General features: G+C 30.4%; 1 protein-coding gene across 1 annotated transcript; it reads left to right on the top strand.

The window, feature by feature from the left end:
- Nucleotides 1–6,376: 6,376 nt before the first annotated feature.
- LOC132941096 (facilitated trehalose transporter Tret1-2 homolog) lies at nucleotides 6,377–14,986 on the top strand. Its single transcript, XM_061008975.1, has 6 exons — nucleotides 6,377–6,522; nucleotides 8,440–8,805; nucleotides 9,576–9,832; nucleotides 10,001–10,216; nucleotides 13,523–13,777; nucleotides 13,990–14,986. Exons 1-6 carry the CDS (start codon nucleotides 6,471–6,473, stop codon nucleotides 14,209–14,211), a joined length of 1,368 nt encoding a protein of 455 aa, XP_060864958.1. The 5' UTR covers nucleotides 6,377–6,470; the 3' UTR covers nucleotides 14,212–14,986.
- Nucleotides 14,987–22,248: the final 7,262 nt, after the last annotated feature.

Below are 22,248 nucleotides of genomic sequence, written 5' to 3'. Positions count from 1 at the left end.
ACGTGTTAGATTGATTCATTATATAATAACAGGAAAACAATTAGAGCTTCACTAGCTTGTAATATATGCATAAACAAAATATCGTATTAAAATATATATAATTTGACCTTGATGAAGCGGTTATCGAATAAGAAATGCGATTTGATCGAATATGATAATACATAAGAATCCTGCAAAGACGTAGCTGATGTTTGGATATTGGAAGAAAAATTATTAACAATCCTCGTTCTAGTGAACAACGGCGATCAATGGAAACCGGTGTTTTGTCACGTACACTTATTGTAATAATGAAAATAACAGCGAAGTAACTGGGTGCGACCGGATATTATGTCCTTTGACCAGTGATTTTCATACACTGGGTATTGCGTTGTTAATCGTTATGATGTTTCAAGCTGATTGACACGTGGGAAAACGCCAACGAACTTGGTTTTGTGCCTGACTTTAGGATTGAAAGTAAAGCCAAAACGTCAACAACACGATAAGCTTTAAAACTTAAAAAAAAAATAAATATATAATAATTTTTGCCACCCGGTGTTATATTTAAAATACTTAAATATTTCCATTTATTTCACTGCATTTAAAAAAAAATAAAAATAAATAATTGTTGAGCATTTTTTTTTTTTACAAATGCCTCGGCAACTATGGGCCATTGGCTATTTATTTTAATGGATGTGTTATGTTTGAATTCAATGTTAAATCATTGCATCCGAAATACGATTCTGAGCGGAGACGTTTTATCCTTTTGTAAATAATGAAATTTAATAATTAAAAAAAAAATAATAAAAGTCGAAAATATCGTATGGCTATAAATAGCGTAACTTTTCAGTTAACTTTTTTTGTTTGTTGAAGGTAAACATTTGTGGGGAATCTTATATTAAAATGCCTAATATTAGTTATGAAAAGAAAAACTTTCATGAATTTCTAACAAAAAATAATTTACAAAATTTGAAAAATTATCATTGCTATTTATTAGCCCATAAAGAGTCAAATATTCGGAGAAAATTTCAAGTGTATACAGTTGTTAGTTTTTGAGTTCCACAAAAAAAAATCGATTTTTTTCTCACTTTTTGTTTTTTCGGACGCTTTCTAAAACTACTGGGAATTTTCAATTTTTACATCAGAAAAGATGCTGATGTAAAAAATTGGAGCATTTTTACTACCACAAATGTTGAAAAAAGGTAGTTAAGCTCCCTCATAAAATGTTTGGCACCCATAAAACTGTTGAGCTGCATGCCGTAAAAATATATAATATGTACTATAAAGAAAGATATTTTTTGGGTTTCATCAAAATAACCTATCCCCTCTTATGAATTTATAAATTACGTTTTCCAAATTATATAACAACAAATTTTTAAAGCACAAAATTAGATGAATATCAAACGTTAAAAAAATCACTCCGTGTATATAGACAATAAGTACATTATTTAGTTATTACGTAACAATTGTGTTGTTATCATCTCTAATTTGATATGCATTCATTTTAATTTTATAATAATGAAACATTTAATTTTACGTAATAAGATCGTATTTAGAAGACAATATTGCAGTTTGATTATAAAAATATTCCATTGAGACATTGACAATAAAACTATAAATTATACATAACGATATTTTATAAGTTTGATTGAAATTCTTAAAGATTCGTTGCATTATGCAGGTAAATAAGTTTCCAAAAAAATAGTCTTTCACACCAAATAAAACAGAGATAAATAATAATATTATACGATGTAATAAACTTTTAAAGTACCTATAGCTTAGATTCTGTAATCGAAATATATGTAAATTATGTCACACGATGACAATGAATTCGGTATGAGGTTAAAAATAGACATATATGGTAGGTAGTAAATAATAATAATAATATTATGATGCACTATTAATACGACAAAACCGAGAGATACACAATATTAATGATTATACTAATAATTGTTTGCTCAGACGTCAAGTGCCTCAAGATTGTTATATAAATTATTATATTATGTTGTGAATATTATCTTAAAGAAGCTAAAAAAAATCGTTTCCTCTCGATGGCCTTAGTAATAAAACGTCACTTTTATGAGACTTACACTGCGGAGGCAACACGACTGCCGAGTGTTCATTCCATATACCTCGCGCATGGTTAGCGTACTCGTCGATTATCCGATTAAAGGTCATATCTAAATTTTTAACCGTACATGTAATTATTTTAAAACGTGTCTACAAGTGAATTGTTATTATAATGTTATGGATGAATTTTATTTTGTATTTTCATTGCATATTATAATACATAATATTATCAATATACGGTCGGTCGGCCGAGAACCAAAGGTTCACATTATCATATCGTCCCTGATGATGTGTGATGATCGTAAATTCGTAATTCATTAACGATTGGGAACGCGTAGTTATACCGACATATCGACTCGGGGACACGGTTTCGTTGGCCACAATTTATTCTATATATTATTATTAATTATCATATTTAGTCGACCATTTCGCAACATGAAAATATAAAAAGTCCGCCGATTGGGTATCGTCAATGATCCATCGTACATGGTACATAGTATTACATAATAATAATATGTGAACAACGGACGTTTGACGATTGTATTGGTATATCGTACTTATACAGTAACATTATTATATACCGTATAATCGTCGAATTATCCACTCCGCTTAAACTTAGGTTCATCATTTCATATACTAGAATTATATAAATGTTTTAATTTTTTTTTACCTTTGCCACCATCATTTTTTCTGTATCGAATAAAATGTAAATATTTCAATCGCGATTTATCTAACCGATCATTTTTCGACATGGTACATAGACATGGACATGGTACATCGACTTGGGTGCATGTAAATCCTTCCAATTGTGACCTTTTTAAACCTTATTCCTTGTAAATTCCACCCGCGCTTTTTTACTACCGGAAAAAAATGTAAGCTCCACCAGTTTTTTACCTGAAATAAAATTTATAACAGGAAGGACGCATTATTTATGTACAGATTTATTATATCTAAATATACTTCAATGAATCCCTATTTTTCTTGGTCAAGCCATAAATTGAGAATACCTTTACCGATTTCACTGATTTTTTTCTGTTGTGTTAAGCAACAGCGGTGCCAGCTGTCCAGCAAAAAAAATAAATGAAATAACAACATATTTTTGTTTATTGTAAAGTTACAATTGTTAATGATTGAATATAATTTTAGACCTGTATATTATATTGGGTAAAAACCATATAACTTAAGAAAAATGGTATTCCTAACTCTAATTTTTCAACCGTTTTCCCGGGAATCTACACATGCACATCATAAACAACGTGTTAATAAAACTTTCATAATTACGTACGTACCTCGTACGACAGGTGGAGTACCTGAAAATATACTGCTGGCACAATCAAAAGCGTGTCCACGGGCAACTCAAGGTGGGATAGCTATAATATAATATAATCGAAAGTGTCCTAACTGACTCACTGGCTGAGCCTAACTAATGATAGCTTGAGGCTTGTAATTTTCACGGTACCACCATTTAAGTGTGCACTAAGAAAGCATCTATTCTTCTGAAATTCGCATTTTAAAGTGGTGCTTGCACAAGTATTTTGAGATTTAAGATGAACATTTATAAATTTTTGAACACCATACACCGAATATTAAATAACGAATTGAACAAAGTTTTAATCATATTATAGAGTTGGCACTTTTAACGGGCAACGAAGTGCACGGGATCAGCTAGTATATAATATTATATTTATATATTTTTTACACCAATTTAAAATAATATAATATAATAATTAATAATCAATAATAATCACTAGGTATAGTAAGTTGAAATAAAATAAACATAAATGGGATGAGCACTGAGCATGCTTGGTGAATCACCCTGAACATAAAATATGTTGGATTTCTGATTTATATTTCAATATGAGTATTTAGTGCAGTATTTATGCAGTTATTTCAATTAACAAACCTTTTAAACTGTCGTACGGTTACTACTGTCTCCTGGTTAATAGTAATCGGTACGATTTAACCACAGAAACTATAAAAATATTAAGTACATACCAGCAGTAATATCCAGTTTTAAGACTGTGGTTCATACATATGAATAAAAGTTGATTTTTGCACGACTGGACCGGTGTGAACATTTTAAATTTACATTTGATAAAAACAGGTCTTCCAGAACATTAATTTTGTCTTCATGGATATATTTGATCGAATTTTACATTTTTCATTGTACCATGAATACATATCATCACGTACTGCAATTACACACACGACACACCCAATACAATATAGTGTACATTATGATATTTTTCTATATTGAATACTTTGGTAATATATTGTATCATTTACTTTATACGTTGGTCATTGGTGAGACTATGATGCATTTATGGCAAAATTAGCAGCAGCAGATTAATGACATAGATAAAATTAACGGCCATTGGTTTTGAAGGTGATACATTAAAGCAATGGAACTATTGTCTAAGACAGTGCGTATGATTTGGAATGTAGGTATTAATAAGGTATGTCGTAACCATATAACACTCATAATACTATTCTTATACTTAATTATTACTACGATTACGACGTTGTACCATAATAAACGTAATCATAACCGATGGTATATAATATATCACGTCAGGGGTTTATGTAATCAATTCAATCACGCTGAAAATACTTTACTCATTCCATAAATTTAGTTTGAACGACTTAGTTGCGTGGCCTGAAACAACGGTTAACCGCGGCGAAAGTCCAGATGGGCAGAAAAAAAATTATATACATCTTTTTTTTAATAAACTATGTACACAATGATGTTACTTATTAATTATTAATTAGGTATTATTTAATTATTTTGAAAAAATATCTTATTACTTGTCTTATATTAATATTTAGATTAACAGCAATTTAATTCGAATGCATAATTAGGTGTTACGTTTTTGTTATTAATGGTGTTATTTATGGTGTTGTAAAAAAATGAACTACAATATTACCTTCAAATTTCTAATCCAAGACTGCCAAAATTTTAGTTAAATCAATGGTATCATCTATTACCAAGACTAGATGACTAGGGTATAATAAAATATTTCACTTTTGCATTGAGAGTAAAAATATATTTAGCTTTAATTTTGACATTAACACGCTTCACTGACAAGTTTTACTTAGAACACACTCCCAGACGGCGAAACGCATTAGCTACTGTTATCAATTATATAGTTTTAGACCAGTTTCAGTAAGGTATTAATAATCATTGACTAGAGTTGTCTTTTGAAAATTACATTGCTATTATATTGTTTGAACAATTTCAATGCATGTATATTATTTGTCAAGTAACTATATATTTGTTTTGCAAAAGAATCGTTCACAATCATGTATATTGCATAATATTGTTAAATACATACCTACAACAGTTTAAGCGTTTGTATTTTGCGTTAATTGTAATTTATAAGTTAGGTCAACCTAACCTACTTTACTTTATAATAATACTATCAATTGTAGGTACAAACTGTGATATATACCTAACATAGGTACTGAAATAAAATTTATCACACAATAAATAAAGTATTTAACATAATATTATGTATGTATTCAATGGTTATTCAACAATATGACGTATGCAACCGATATCGGACCATAAGAACATACAAGTTATATATCTCGGCAATACAGTCTAAACCCTAAAGTCGTTTTTTTTAACAACTTTACTATAGCATAACCATATTATTATTATTATTATTTTACATCTTAGTATTGATTATTGTCTATTGTACTCTCGCAGAATTCAACACGAATATACGTATGAATCGTCTAGTCAACCAAGTCATCACCTACTCAACCTCAAACAATCCGAGTGCGTTAATAATCGTTGCAGATACCGCAGCTACTTTACGTATTATTATCATACCGCGAGTCGTGGCCAATTGGCAGTAGGACTTTCGGTAACGTTTCATTGTCGTCGTGACAATATGCGAGGGCCATTATTTAAAACAAGATTATAATAATATAAAACGTGGACATTGCGGGTCGATAGTAAAAAGGTCGTTTGAAAATATTACATTCGTAAAAGATATACGACGTTTAGTAATAATAAATAATATTTTATATTATTATGTATTATTCACTCTGTCATTATAATATGGTGGTCATAAGCTCGCATCAAGAACGACGAGCGTGTAGTAAGAAGTACTTATATATATGGGTATTAGATTACGGACAGTTGTTTATGTTTTTAAAACGTATGTCAATAGAACAAACTGTAAAACATTCATCTGTCAAAAGGATATAATATAAAGGTTGCACCTTGAAAACATATTAGGTATACTAAAACAATAATAGCCAAATTACGCAAACAATAATTATTTTGAATATTTTAAGAAGCCGACGCACAAGACACAGATAAAACTTAATCACCGACTAGTCTTGGGAAGTCGGCGCGAATGTATACCGTGTTTATTTAAATCGTACGTTCGGAATCTCGATAATCCGTCGGAATTATGTTCAGTGTAGTAAATGATAAAATACCTCAGATTGTTTTCGCGTTATCAGGTACGTACCAACAATATATTTAAATAATAATAATAATAATATGTTTAAACTAGTATTATAATATCATGTACCAGCTAGCCGGGAGATAATATTATTGATCTAATGAAATCGCATCAATATAGATTAAACATCAATACATAGATATGTCTCGAATCCGACATGTACCTATAGCAATGAACAATTAATATGAGTTCCAGATTATAAACCATTCCATATTAATATATTATTGATTAATAATTGTTATTCGAGTCGATTGGTGCTTCTGGACTACGCAATGTCATTTTTTCTCCTTGTCCGATTTATATAGTTTAATACACGTCACGAGATTGTAATAATAATAATATTATTATTATTATAAATTAATCCATCGTAATTCGTTCAAGGCATGGCAGTCATATACATTGAAATGAAAATTAATAAATAATAAAGTATAATATAAAATAAAATATTGTTGTTGTCAGACGTCCAAATTCGCTTGCATATTACTCTATTCAAATGTTACTGGGTAATATAATAGACACAATTACGCATTTACGCAGTGTATTTGTGACATCGAAATAAATGTTTAAATAATAATGATCACGATATCATAGTCTTCCACAACGCGCATAGCACATAAAATAATACGATTCGTATGGGATATGCATATTATATAGGTATGTGCTCGATAAAAAAAAATGTTCATTTCAAATCAACTATTAATAATGAGAACAATGACACGGCAGTGGTAAGTTTGAAGTTTGGCCAAATATGGACGATTACAATTTCAACATGGAGAAGTTTATGGCCTGGATAGAACTTATTTTTTTTTTTTACTAATTTCGCGTAGGTATCCGATAACTGCCTAGGGGGAAAACGAACCACCAGCATCATGCCACCCTTCAGATACGCCACTGAAACATGGCAGTGTTTCATATTAGTTTTAATAATCGAACCAAACCGTTGACAGTAATTTAAATGACTATAACCATGTACAGGTGTGCATCTAGAAAATTATTTTTTATCTTTTTAATAAATTTAACGTCGAAAACGTTTGATGTTCAGAAAAACAAAATTTTTATAATAAACCAAATAATTTTAACGTATTATAAATCTGCCGGTTTTCAACTATTATAGACAGTTGGTTTGTGTACCGAAATCATAACAGAATAGTCAATATTGCATAGACGAAAAAGAGCAGTAATACAACATCCTATTCACGTATATACGACAAACGAAACGTACTTAATTTATTTAAAACTCGAAGAAACGACATTATTATAATATATCGATAGTGTTAACTGTTAACTGCATGTCTGTAATCTGTATACTTACAAACTGAAATATCAAGCAATAATAATTGTTTGTGTTTAGTGGATTAATAGTTGTCAAGTGAAATTTTCTAACTGTTCACAACTGTGAAATATAATAAACTGTATTATATCCGTATTTTGCGGAATAACATGTATGTACAATGATAAATAGAGTCTTTACTCTTTATATCAATTGTGCATCTCTGAAAATAGTGGTATAACTTAGTTAATATTTCACAATGTCGTTAACACGTTTATATCAATTATCACCTTTATACTTTTATAAATGATTCAATAATTCAGATATTCCCATTAGTTTCAATTCATTATGTACCTATATTAGGAAAAAATTTAAGCAATATTTATGATCTCTGCAATCATGTTTACCAAAATTACAATATTAGCTAATCTTGTCTTTCAAGTTACGCCCACAGAATATTACCCAGTACTGAGTATTGCGATCCACCACAAGTGACCCAAAATCAAACTTAATGGCGCCTATATTGTTGATTATTTATGTATAGAAAAAAAACTCGCCCTACGTTATTATTTTCTGATAATACTTACACAAATAACACACTTCATGTACCTATACATATCATAAACACGGATTTCGATGTTGCAGCGTCTCTGGGAGCGTTCGTCATCGGAACAGTGCTGGGATGGTCCTCGCCAACGCTGACGATGTTGGAGAACGGGACCGCTGTTAGCTTCGAGGTTTCGGCCATGGCTGCGGCGACCGCGTGTTCGCTGTTTGGCGTGGGCGCCGTGATTGGTGCCGTTCCGGCTGGTGCCGTGTCGTCCGTGTTCGGCCGGCGCGTGTCGCTCATCGTCAGTGAGGCGCACGTGGTCTTCGGGTGGCTGATGATTGCGTTCCCGAAGGCCGCGAGAATGTTGTACGTTGGTCGGATACTTCAGGGCGTAGGGTGCGGTGCCATGTGCACCATAATACCCATGTACGTTGGCGAGATAGCCGAACCCGAGATCCGAGGTTTTTATCCCCACCGTTTTGTTATTAATATTATATGGTATATGTTTATATTGGTTATAACCTGTTTGGACCTACAAAACATTATGTAATGTACTTATCTCCAGACGAATCAACCGGGACGAAAAAATTTCCACCTAATAATAACATTTCGTACACAATATAATATAGTATTATATTCCGGATTTATACGACGTCATCGCGGTACCTAGTCTAAATATGTTATGCACTGATGAAATAAAAAAGTTAGACGTGCACTCAGATGTAACAGTTATTGCCGCATATTGTATGTATATATACAAAAACACTTCTGTAAAACAAAAACGCTGGTTAAGAAAATTTTACTTTAAAAATAATTAATAACTGATAATAACTATGTAAGTATTAATAATCGTATGTGATGAAAAATAATACAAACAAATGGTTAAAGACGCATAATATAATATAGACAATACGCGAAAAATAATTGACTAGACAAAAATAATAATTTCGTGTTTATCAAAGGTTGATTTGAATTGTTAATATTTCTTATCTAATAATAACGATATCTTATTCAAACGATAACCAAAAAATATAAACATGCAATGAAAATCGTGAAAAGTCGGGCATGCGTAAATTCTTGTAAATCCGGAATGTAATACTTATTGTGTAATGTCCCGATCTCAGAATTTTTTTACTACCTATCAAAACCTACGTTTAACCGTTTGTCGATTGTTTGGAAATTATATATTTACGTTCGTTTCTTATCCACATAACTCTTGGGTATTTTATAGGGTTCCTCGGTGGTTTGTACCAGCTGTTTGTCGTATCTGGCATCCTGTACTCGTACGTGCTCGGTAACTTTTTGAATTATAACCAACTCAACTTGGCGTGCGGCGTGTGGATGGCGGTCCACATACTGGGAGTGCTGTACATACCGGAATCGCCGTATTTCCTGATCCAGGAGAACAAACGAGTTGGCGCCGAAGAGGCGATAGCCCGGCTACGGGACCCCAGTCACGACTGCAAGTCCGAGCTCGACGAGATACAGGTAAGACCAGTCATTGTATTACAATATTATATAATATTATATAACCGGAGTGCACGTGCTCTGAATTGCGTTTATCCAACCGTATACATAAATGTGCTTAACTCTAACGAACGTTTGCGTCCGCCAAAATGAGTTCGATTGTAATGGTGATTATTGTGAATAACGCAGAAATTCGTTGAAGAAGAGCAAAAGAACAGTTACACGGCGCGCGAGGTACTCGAGAAGGACGTGAACAGGAGGGCGCTGACGATCGGCATCGGTTGCATGTTCTTTCAGCAGATGACCGGCATCAACGCCATCATATTCTATATGAAACACGTATTCGAGATTTCGGGAAGCGACATCAGCCCCGAAGTGTGCACGACCGTCGTGGGCACAATACAGGTACCCGATACATAATATCATAGTCACCCAATGGCCTTAGTTGCCGCGAGTTAAATAATAATAAACAAAAAAATAATATCATAGTACAATATTAAATATTGTTACATGACGCACTCGCATTTTTACGTGATATTAACGATATAATCGTAACGTCTATTAACGCTGTAAATCTATTTCAACTATTATAGTTGATGATTCCAGAACCTTAGCCAGTTCTACACACTTCACTTCTTCCTACCCTACTCCTAGAATTTCCATAGTTGCCTATTTTCGATCGAATTTACGTGATATTATAATACACTATAAATAATTTTGTTTCAATTTACGTGTATAGGAAAAGAGAGAATATTACTAGTTTTTCGACAGTATTTTTTAGACCACCACTGCAGACATCAAACGCTGTGTGTAAAAGAGCAAAACGCAAAATCGAGAGATAACACGTTTTATAGTAAAATGTATAGTTGTTGTAGTTGTATGCACTTGTTGTCTAAAACAATCGTTCGAAAAAATAATAATGCCGCTTTTGTTCTGTAGGTCACACGGCGTATTGTGTAGGCAATTTAAGTACATAGATGTTTTGAACTTACTGTGAAACGTATTGTGAAACGTATATTGGCTTACAGCCACATAGCGATATTAATATTTCAAATAGGTACTTATTCCGTGTAGGTACTACTGATACCTCACGATAATAATATTATTTGTTATCCATGGTCAACTTCAACATTCAATCTCGAAAATTAATAACACAAATTATTTATTATAAAAACCGAAGTGTGCGCGGTAAAATGAAATCTAATACGTACCTCCTGATCCATAATATTATAATAGTTCATACATTATTGACGTTCAAATTAAGCTACGTTATTTCATAAAGTTATTTAGTTTATATAATTTTTAAACATTGTGGTATTAACTTTTAATTGTACTATACTGCAGTGCTAAATAATTATTCAACGTATTAATATATATAATGTTCATGAAAAAGTGCATAATATTAAAAAAATAATGCTAAGAAATTAATATGCGAGTATATAATTGTACAACTCGCTCGTCGAGAGACGTAAATTAACTAATACATATAACAATAAAATATGTTGTGCTAAAATATTATAACTCGAGAATTTATTTCAAAGCTTAAATGGTTATTGTTGACGGCCATCCCAAATTGTAACGTACTGATGGTCATCACAATATTTTCTTCGTTAAAAAAACATGAAAACACAATTGCCCACTCTGTATATGTATGTAAGAACTATTGGGTGATTTATGAATCTTAATATTTTTTTTTTTTTTAAACAAGACAATTTAAAATCTGGTCAGTAATAATATAACCATAAGTAAATTTGATAAATAAATAGATAATACATGGTCAACATGATGAGGAAATTACCCATTGGTAACACCTTTTAATTACATTAATAGGTCTTTACACCATAATCGTAATATTAAAAACATGTTGATGCCTCTCGATGAATGTTACAAAATTATCTGCAGTTTGTAGTTCATACATAACAATATATAAACTGTTTTAATTTCCTTTGGTGTACCTACTAGTATGTTAAAATGAAATCATTATCAAATACTAGCGGGTTAGTCTAAAATTGTTTACATTGAACATTTATAGTTAACCGTTCGTTACAATGTCGACCATTTGATATCATGACTGATATTTGAAAATATTGCTTCTATTTATGATTCTTGTTGGTATTCTTGTTCAAGGCCGTATCCGAGGGGGGGTCCAAGGGGGGTCCATGGGGTCAGGACCCCCCTCCCCTCCCGTAATTTTTTCAATATCTTATTTTTAACCAAATATCAAAACCTAAAGTCAATAAAATTACAATATCCATGTTTAAATGTTTTGGAAACCCCCGAAAATAAATCCTGGATACGGCCTTATTCTTGTTTATTCGAATATTAGAAGATGACGATTGAATGAAAAAAAACCACGTTTTCATCAAATACGAAAACGTGATAGTTTATTTTTTGAATCGTTCACTTTTATCTTCATTTTTATTGTACTTATTATCACAATATAAGAACAGACGTCTACTTTTTGTTTTTTTTTTAAGATATTATAACATTTAAAAATGATACTATATTTATTTATATACCTGGCTATCAGTTTATCAAGGTGTCTATTATATTTTTAAACTGATATACATTTTTTTCTCGCTACAATGGCTTATTATATAATTTTAAATTCATGCCAGTGCAATTTTAAACTCTTACGGTATATATGTTTTATACATAAGTTTTTTCGTTGTATAAAATGACCAGAAACCATGAATAATAGGTTCGAGAATATTTTCAAAGAATCTTAAATTCGATAAAACGGTTTTCTTTATACATATTTCTTAATTTTTTTTTACATTGTTATAATATTGTATAATATAGTGACGAGTTTAGATTTTAGGGTAGAATATGTTTTTACAATAGTCTTGTTCTCGTTCTACGCCCCCCCCCCCCCCAATAATCCTTATTGATTATCCAATTCTATAAATCATCTATTCATCTAATATTATAAACTAGACATTCAATGACAACGAATTATATTTTTTGAATCAAGTTGGTACTTTAGGAGCCCAAAGTAGAAAATTAAAAAAAATTAAAAAGTACTTTAAAAAATAATTGGAAATATTTACTAACGGAACACCATTTCTAGAATTAAATTTGTTCTTCGTTGTAATATAAATTTGAATAACCATAGGGTGTTTGAAGATTGACAAAATATTTATATTAGCATTTTCCAGACATAATTTAATTTTCAAAATATTTATTGTTTTTTTTTACGATTGATATTTATTATTTTTTTTATCGGTCAAGCTGGAAAATGTAAATAAACGATTTCTCATAAGTATTCCTTAAACTATAGATATTTATAAGCATTGAAAATAAATTTCACAATTTTCTTTTTAGGTGTTTGAATACGTTGCATTAAGGGTCAAAATATTATTTAAAATCAAAATGGCTCTAGGGGGATATATTTCAACCCTCTCCGTCATAATTGCACCACTGGTATGATAACATGTAATTTTTTTAGGATTTTTTTTCCTTATTTGATATATTCAATCTATAATATAGGGCACAATAAAAGTATATGTTGTGAGGGAAGAATTACATACATATTATTTATTTACAAACACGTTAGTGAATACTGAATAGTAATAAATACAATATTTACGTAAAATGCTCGATGCGTGAGAAGTCGTCCACCGATGAGAATTAAGATAAATATAAATATAACGATATAGATTTTTATATTAATATTACAATATTTCCAGTAACGATGTATTGTTGTTATAGGTAGCAATGACATTCGCGTCTATGATGATCACGGACAAGTTTGGCAGACGATCATTAATGGTGTACTCGATGACTTTGATGGGCATCTGTTTACTGGCGCTATCGTACTATTTTTTTTCAAAAAAATACAACCCCCACGTGGCTGAAACGCTGGACTGGTTACCACTCGTGGCTATAGTGTTGTACATATCCATGTTCTCGATCGGCTGCGGTCCCATACCGTACATAATCATCGGGGAAATATTCTCTTCAGAAGTTAGTCGTATAATATATTTTGCATCATTTTATACTAGCGGTAACTCGCACGCCATATTATTACAAGCATTATAGTACCTAATAATATTATATCATAAATCGCGAATGAAGAAATTGAAATGGTTTTGAAAAATAAAATGCACAAGAAATTTACGATTTAAAATGCTTATAGGTAATATAGCTAACAACTATTTATGTTGACGTTTTTGTAGCTCAAGTCGATGGGCACGGGCATGTCAATTGCCACCAATTGGATATTGGTCTGGCTGGTAACGTGTCTGGCCGAACCTATGGACAAATTTATCGGCCCGAGCGGTACGTTTTTCGTGTACTCAGGGTTCTGCTTTATGGGCATGTTATTCGTCGTGAATTGTGTACCGGAGACCAAAAATCGATCCCTGGCTGTGATTCAATCGGATCTCGAAAAGAACTAACAAACTGGTTGTATTCCATCTCGCGGATGTGAAACTGTTTAAACCACTCTATATAAACACATTTTGATTAAAACTAAATGTACGATTGAGATCTGGAAATAAGTATAATAACATGTTTTTGTACAATAATATTAATAATGGTAAAAAATTATCGATAATTAAATTTATGTGATTTAGAAAATATGGTGTATTATATACTCGACAAAAATGTGTCAACTATCATATTATTATTCATGAACAGTACCTACATAGTACCCCATGTTCATATTTATGTATCGTAATTTGGGTACATAAACAGTATTAATGATAAAATATATTAAGACATATTTTGTTCGTAAGTTTTTAAAGGTAAAATATTAATTGTATTACGCAAATACCCTGTACCCAAGTATTTGGACATGATGTAAATAAACAATTGAATTTATAAAATATAAAAATTAAATTTCTAAAGTATCAAAAATATCTTTTATGTTAAAAACTCAAAAACAAAATTGAATTTATTGTTTTGAGCATCGTATAAGAAACATAATATTTATTTATACATATTGTTGTTACGTGTGAAAATTCTATCTAAATGTACTAAACATATTATACAATGCTTTGATCATACATTTATACGTCTCAACAGTCAGTGTTTGAATAAATAATGTAGAAGTAAAGTAATAAATAATATACTCCAAGTAATAAAAAAACTACGTACCTATACCTAAAACTATTTATTTATATTAGATGTTATATAGCAAAATGTAATAATAGAAGTTGTACACATTAAACTATTTATGAAGTGCAAATAAAGTAAAAACTATAATAATAAATGAATGAAGAATGTTTAATATTTAAATATTATATTTTACAACCAATACATAAAATATTATAATATTTGTTTATAAATTATAAGCCATTAAAATCAAATAGACAATTAATAAGCAATATAATATACCCAATTGAATACCTAGGTACTCAATATTAGAGCAACCTTACAGTTTCAAACTTAAAGATGTTTACGATTTAGTTTTAATTTATTCATACTAGCTGAAATTTTATTTTGTCGTCGAAAACATTTAAAGTAATATTTATTGATAATATTTACCTAAACCAAAATAACAATGTATGCGTCATTGGTTTCGCGTTTATATTAAAATACGCGAATACCTTGAAATAAATATTTCGTATTGTGTATAACCGATAAAAAACGCGCTTGATATTTTATTTATTGGTTATTTTTTTATCCTGCAATATCTACAAAATGACATAGTCTCATAACTGTTGTAAAAAAGTACAATAGTATATTACCAATAAAATATCGTATAATACCTATGTGTGTATGCTTAAAAAATTCCAACCGAACCGAAAATGTTTTCAATTTTACAATAAACATAAATCGATCACATATTATTCTATACGTGGTGTAGCTGGTATTTACCATGGGATTTATTTATTTATTTGTCAGTTATAAACTATTTTATCTTGCGAGTATATAATAATACAATGTAAAATTTGCAATCTCGCGGTAATAATATACCTTTTGTATAGAAAATGCAATATTACTGCCGAGTTTCTGCTCGCAGATAACGAGACAACATTATTATTATACTTCGACCAGGCATATTTTAATGCTAAGCGTGGAAAAAAATATCGCCACAGACATCGATACGGATTTTACTAATAATAATAATAATAACAAGTAAGTAATAATATAATTGCAAACCGACTGATACCACTGAAATAAATTACATTATTCCATTCGCGCGCAGTTAACGAATAAAATATAGTGTACATAATATACTACAGTGTGCGGAGGCGACGGACATGTGGATCGATATTAGATTAACTACGAATCGTATAATAATTACATTTATCGGCGAGTTCGACTGAATAATAAAGCGTAGGTGGCGTTATACACGACGTTAGGTTCGAACGTGGAATAGATAATTGGCTGTGTATTGTTATTTCGACCTGCAACTACACTATCTGAACGCCTTTGTCGTGGAAAAGAATGAAGATATATTGCAGATAACTCGGGACAGTCTATGGGTACCTACATAATATACCAAGCACGGTAGGATAATAAAATGTTGTTGGTATATATAAAATGGCAAGATCGATAATTTATTAATGGACCTATACCACGGTGGACATACGCAAATGCGGCGATATATTTTAGGAGAAGATCTCATAATAATAATAATAATAATAATAATAATAATAATATGACAAGCGAAGCGGCAATATTGCTATACTGATTGTGTACCGAAATAGTAATAAAATCGAAGGAAGGATGCGACCTTAACAACTTTTAATAACCATCCTATTTAAATACTGCAGTTTCTTATCGACGGCTTAGCGTACGTTTAGGAACTGATGATTATGACGAACAAATTAACATGCAATTAGTTACCTAACCCAGTCTTGATATGATCCAAGTCGGATGTTGTGGATACATCATCATCATCACCATCATATCATTTTTCGATATGACTAAAATTATATTTTAATATCCAGAAAAATATAACTTGGCGTCAAGTACAAACAATATTAAATATTATATTCAACATAAATATTTATATTTTTTATAGATCCAAATATGACTAAAAAAATGCTCAAGAAAGAGACCTTGAATTCGTACAATTGATTCAATTAAACTATAAAGTGACTACATGCGAGAGCACGTAGGTACGTTAAATAATGCAATTAAAGAGACTCTGTACAACTCAAGGGTCCGGCTGTTGGAATAATATTATAATATTATATTATGCTGTAAATAATTAAATATTACGGTTGATTCATTCTACGAGTGTATTATTACGTTTTGTAAAAAAAAAAATCGTTTTTAAATACGTACCTAACGCTTAATAATAAATTTATTTCAATACAGAATACAATAATTTACTGTATGTTTAAGTAGAATCTAAAAAATTATTTTCATAATTGAAAATTTCATATTCATGTGTATAACTATTATGAATGAAAAACATACGACTATCAATCCTGATATATTCTTTTTCGAAATTTAATAGCATAGGTATATTAGTATCATTGCATTTATAATTTTAATTTAATTTTTGTAGGTATCTAAGTTGTTATACTTATTTTACCTTCATATTTTCCAAAACCATTGTCAAGAAATTTTAGTACTTAAGTAGGTAGTAAGTACTTAAAAATTAATATATATATGTATTTTTCTGAGATGCATATAGGTACATCATGTCTCTGAGTACAGACGGAAATAGTTACGTTAAACAATTAAGAAAATAATTTAGTCAATAACATTACAATAATGTAGCTGAAGCAAACGTAATATTTCTGTTTGAAAATATATTTATTTAAATGACAAAAATGTAGTCATGTATATACACAGTACACGAGTAAACAACTAGGTAACAAATTTGAGAATACGAATTTAATATTTATTTTTTTAACAGTCATTGTTGAGTAGTTCGTGGTTTACTCCTCATAAACGTAAGTATAATAATATATATTATTTTCCCGATAAATTAATATAAGTTAATAAAGTATAGTTTATCCATACATAGTTGTTAAAAAAGATAATTTTATTGAAAAAAAGACGTTAAATTCGTTTCAGACCTAAGCGAACTGACTATATAATATAATATAAGTACTGTCACGACTTGACCTTCCCTCCATCGGCATAGGATTAGAATGAGTAAACATAATATGATTGATTGATAGCATATATAATATGTAATATTATACGTACCTATATAGGTATATAGCCGGTGAGGTATATAACACGCTTAGAACATGCAAGTCCAGTCTGGCAAGTCTGTTAAATAACATCAATGGTTTAATACGCCTAACTTACTACATTATAAAATGTGGTTTATAATATTGTTATTACCTCCGTTTTGTAAAAGTCTGCATTATTATATTATATACAAACGCCGGTTGCAATGAGACATTAAAAAACGGGCCCAAGAGAAAAAAAATACAACACTGCATCTCTACATTATAATTATGCAGCATTAAAAATAGCTGTTTTTTATGTAACTATTCGCCGATGAAAGTAGTAAGATTTATTTTACACTATATGCGTTATGGTATAGCTGGATACGCGTATTCGTTTTCGTAATAATATGTAAAACCGGCCGATTATTTTTAGACCATGGATGCCGCAAGTTAATAATTTATATATTTATATACATTTGTTGCAGCTAGTTATGCTGTTTTATTTCTCTTTTCGAAATTTCAATCGACACATGGGGTCGTTTTTTTGCGTTATATCATTAAAATGCCCATAAACTGTTCCTACCTATAATATTATGCAGTTATGTCTAAAAATATAAACACATGATATAGGCGAACCATGCATATTAGTTTTGATTTATTTTCATTTTTGAAATAATTTATTACAATATAATATTATGAAACATTGTAATTTTAGCACAGGCCCCGAAATTGTCCACCTCCTCCCAATCGTGTTCAACACACATTATTATATAATATACAATACCTATATTTAACTACATATAGTAAAATAGCATTGTTGCATTATTTTTATAAAACAATTTGTATGCCTAATTGAAAGTTTTTAATTGATTCAGATTTTAATAATTTTTAGCTTTTCACATATTAATATATTGACTGACTTCCGTTCACTGCATATACGGTATAATAATGTAATATGCATGATAATAATATATCCTTCTTGTTAAACTTTGATATTTTTTTTAATATGAAATTTGTCATAGTTTAGTATTTTACACTAAATGCTCTTATCTATAAAGAATATCCACTACCGTGAAGGACTCAGTTGATTAAATTGAAGGCTAAAGAACAAAATTATAATTATGTTAAACAGAATTATTTCCGAATCGTGCCTCTTTGTGTCGATGTATGAAATATTATTTTTATGTTATTGTTTGACCTACCAATATTAATTTTAATATTTAAATTAAAAATTATTGAATACTATTAACGTTGTGTTATGTCGGCTTACAAGGATTATTTATTCATATTTTTAATTATTATCAAAATAAAAATCGATTAAAAAAAGTCTTTATTAAGTATGTAAAATAAAATCAGACGAATTAAAATTGAAAATGTTTAATATTTAAAGTTCAAACAGGTTCAATGTATGTTGTTTATGTAAACTATGTGAATGAGTGTGTATGCCAACAATAAGTATATCGAATCGGTTTGTTTTAAATTCCAATAGGTATATAATATTAAATAATGTTGTGGTTTGTCATCTATATTATTAGTAGCCATTAGGTAAGCTAAAATTAGGTCAGTATTATCTGCTCATACTTTATATTCAAAATTCAAATACGTTTTATTCCCAACAATTTTAAAAGTTCATATTATAACGTACAAATCAACCTAGGTCTTCATTCTTCAATATGTAATATATTTAATTATTTAAACGATATAGAAGTATAATAATTTTTTAATTTCCTGCATTCTACCAGTTACAGACATCACTTTAAATTTAAATTTACATTGTAAATAATGTATTATTAGATTTTACATAGGTACTCATTATGTTTACTATAAAATATAAATAAATAGTACACGCCGGGTAGGTACACTCATTGTCAACTTACAGTTAGACCACACATAAATTAATTATTTTAAATTTATAAGCCCAGACTATGAGACTTATCAGTATATGCGCCTAATACACGGTATGATGTAAACATAGAGCATCATTGCATTATGCAGCAATATACATCTGATTTAAATAATATTATTTGAACGTGTACCAGATGGGACTTCAAAATACTTTCTGTATGATTTCATTATAATATTTTCATGAATATTTGAGATACATACTTGATTAATGGGAATATTTTTAAATATATGAACGATTACAATTAGTAACCTGTTTAGTGCCATTATATGTGCCTACACTTGTTTGAACATTATACATTTTACAAATTTATAATACTATTTTTTAATGAGCTGACCAAATGGTATTAATTTCAGCAATAATTTAAATATTCAGATAGTTTTTATTTTTTAAGATTTTTAAAATCGTTTTCACATTAGTAAACAGTAGTCTTACAGATCCCCTTATAAGTTATAATTATGGATTGTGATATTACAAACTTATATAACTAACAAATCAATACGTGATTCGCACCAGGTGTAGCTTTTAGGTACTAATATTTCAATGTCTCGCGAGGTGTGTTCAACATTATCAACAATAACTATACATATTATGTACTATAATATATACTAAGTAACTAAATCGAGATATAACTTATAAATACAAATTGGATATCTTAGTAATCCCTAGGTGTCCAACTTTACATCTTCAACTATTTAGTGTTCCATCAGATATCAAGTTCTGTAACATCTTTAAGCTTTATACGCTACAGAGCTGATACTAACCTGATATCAGCTACTTGGCATGTCCAACTAAGATAAGGTTTTGCGTGTATACTCCAGTTATTATAAGTTGCGGGTATAATAAATGTATAATTATATAAAGTATATATCATATTATAATGGTATACATTTTATGCTCTAAGAATTATAATTTGTCATTCTGCATTTTATTTAAATCTCTTGTCAATCAATCAGATTATGCACTGACGACTGGCGTATAGACATAAGTGAAACTTTAAAATGTTTTTAAAGTGGTTTTTGATGCAGTATTGTCTAGAGCTAGCCGAAAACACGAAAATATCTCTATATAAAATATAGATTGCAAATTATATGCAAATCCCACGTCGATTTTCAAACACCGAAACACTATACAAATAAGCGTATAATAATTGCACAGATAGGAGTGTAGTAGCCAGTAGGTAAGTACTAAGTAATATAGGTATACAGCGCTAAGCAAATAGGTATAAAATATAAATCGTGTGATTTAGTGCCCGAACGAAATAATAATAACTACTACCGAACTAATGATACGATCGTCTATCTGATATCACGATGGTGATTATCATAATCACCATCGTTTGTATATGACGTCTATGACGATGAAGCTCAATATAAAATAAAATATGCCATCATGTTGCACACGACCACTGCAGCTACAGTAGATGATATTATGAAATATATTATATTATCATGTTACATTTTGTATATTATGACGTTCGTGTAATTTATTGACATTTTATTATTATTGTATATAATATGTTTGTAGGCATCGAACGGAGTCTTGTGGGCTGTCGGGACTCGTGATCGGTCTCGGACCATATTTGATATTTGATATAATATCATAAATATTGTTCGTACAATGTGCACCGTCATATGTAACATTTTACAAGTTAAAATAATAATATGGTGTTGTACACACGTGGCGGCCGAGACACAAACGGTTTTTCGGGCGGTCGACGACCGGATGCTGCGACGGAAGTCCCGAGGAGCCCGCAAGGACTCGCGGGGAATGATGATGATGGACACAAAAAAGTTATAAAAAAAAATCCGTAACGTTTCGTATCGGACCGCGGCTCTGCAACCGGTCGACGGGCGTGCGATACACATTACCCGTCTCGTCCGCGAACAAACGGCGATGTTTTTCAATGAAATCGCCCGCGACCTTGCGCGAACGACACAAACTCGTCGGGAAAAGTACACGGTCGTCGCGCGATAAAGGTTACGCGCGCGTGCAAATCGCCCGTCGGTCGTCCGCCACCGTCATATGTTATTATCATATTATTGGACGGTACTCGCGTATAATATCCATACGTAATATTATCCATAATAATACCTATATAATATATATATATTTATTATGATCACCAAGCACGATCGCCTCCACCCTTTTTTTCTTTGCATTATGCATTCATTATTCAAAATTGTAATTTTGGAATTGTTAAATATATAGGTACTTTTTTTTTTTTGGGGGGGGGGGGGTCATATTTTTGAATACTTGAGATCTTTTGTACCATTTGATGAGTGTCCTGTGGTGATACAAGCTTCTGTTTTTCAAATAATAACCATCCTTTTTTGCTATTTAAAAAAAAACATTTTATGATGTATAAATAAAAATTCGAACGAGTGTCATTCGAATTATTAAACAATGAACAATGTACAAAGGATATGATAGGCTTAAACCCATAA

Source organism: Metopolophium dirhodum, chromosome 3 (genome assembly GCF_019925205.1).
Source record: "Metopolophium dirhodum isolate CAU chromosome 3, ASM1992520v1, whole genome shotgun sequence".
Classification (NCBI taxonomy): domain Eukaryota; kingdom Metazoa; phylum Arthropoda; class Insecta; order Hemiptera; family Aphididae; genus Metopolophium; species Metopolophium dirhodum.
The sequence above is the reverse complement of the archived record's forward strand: the minus strand, read 5'-3'. Positions and strand labels throughout refer to the sequence as shown.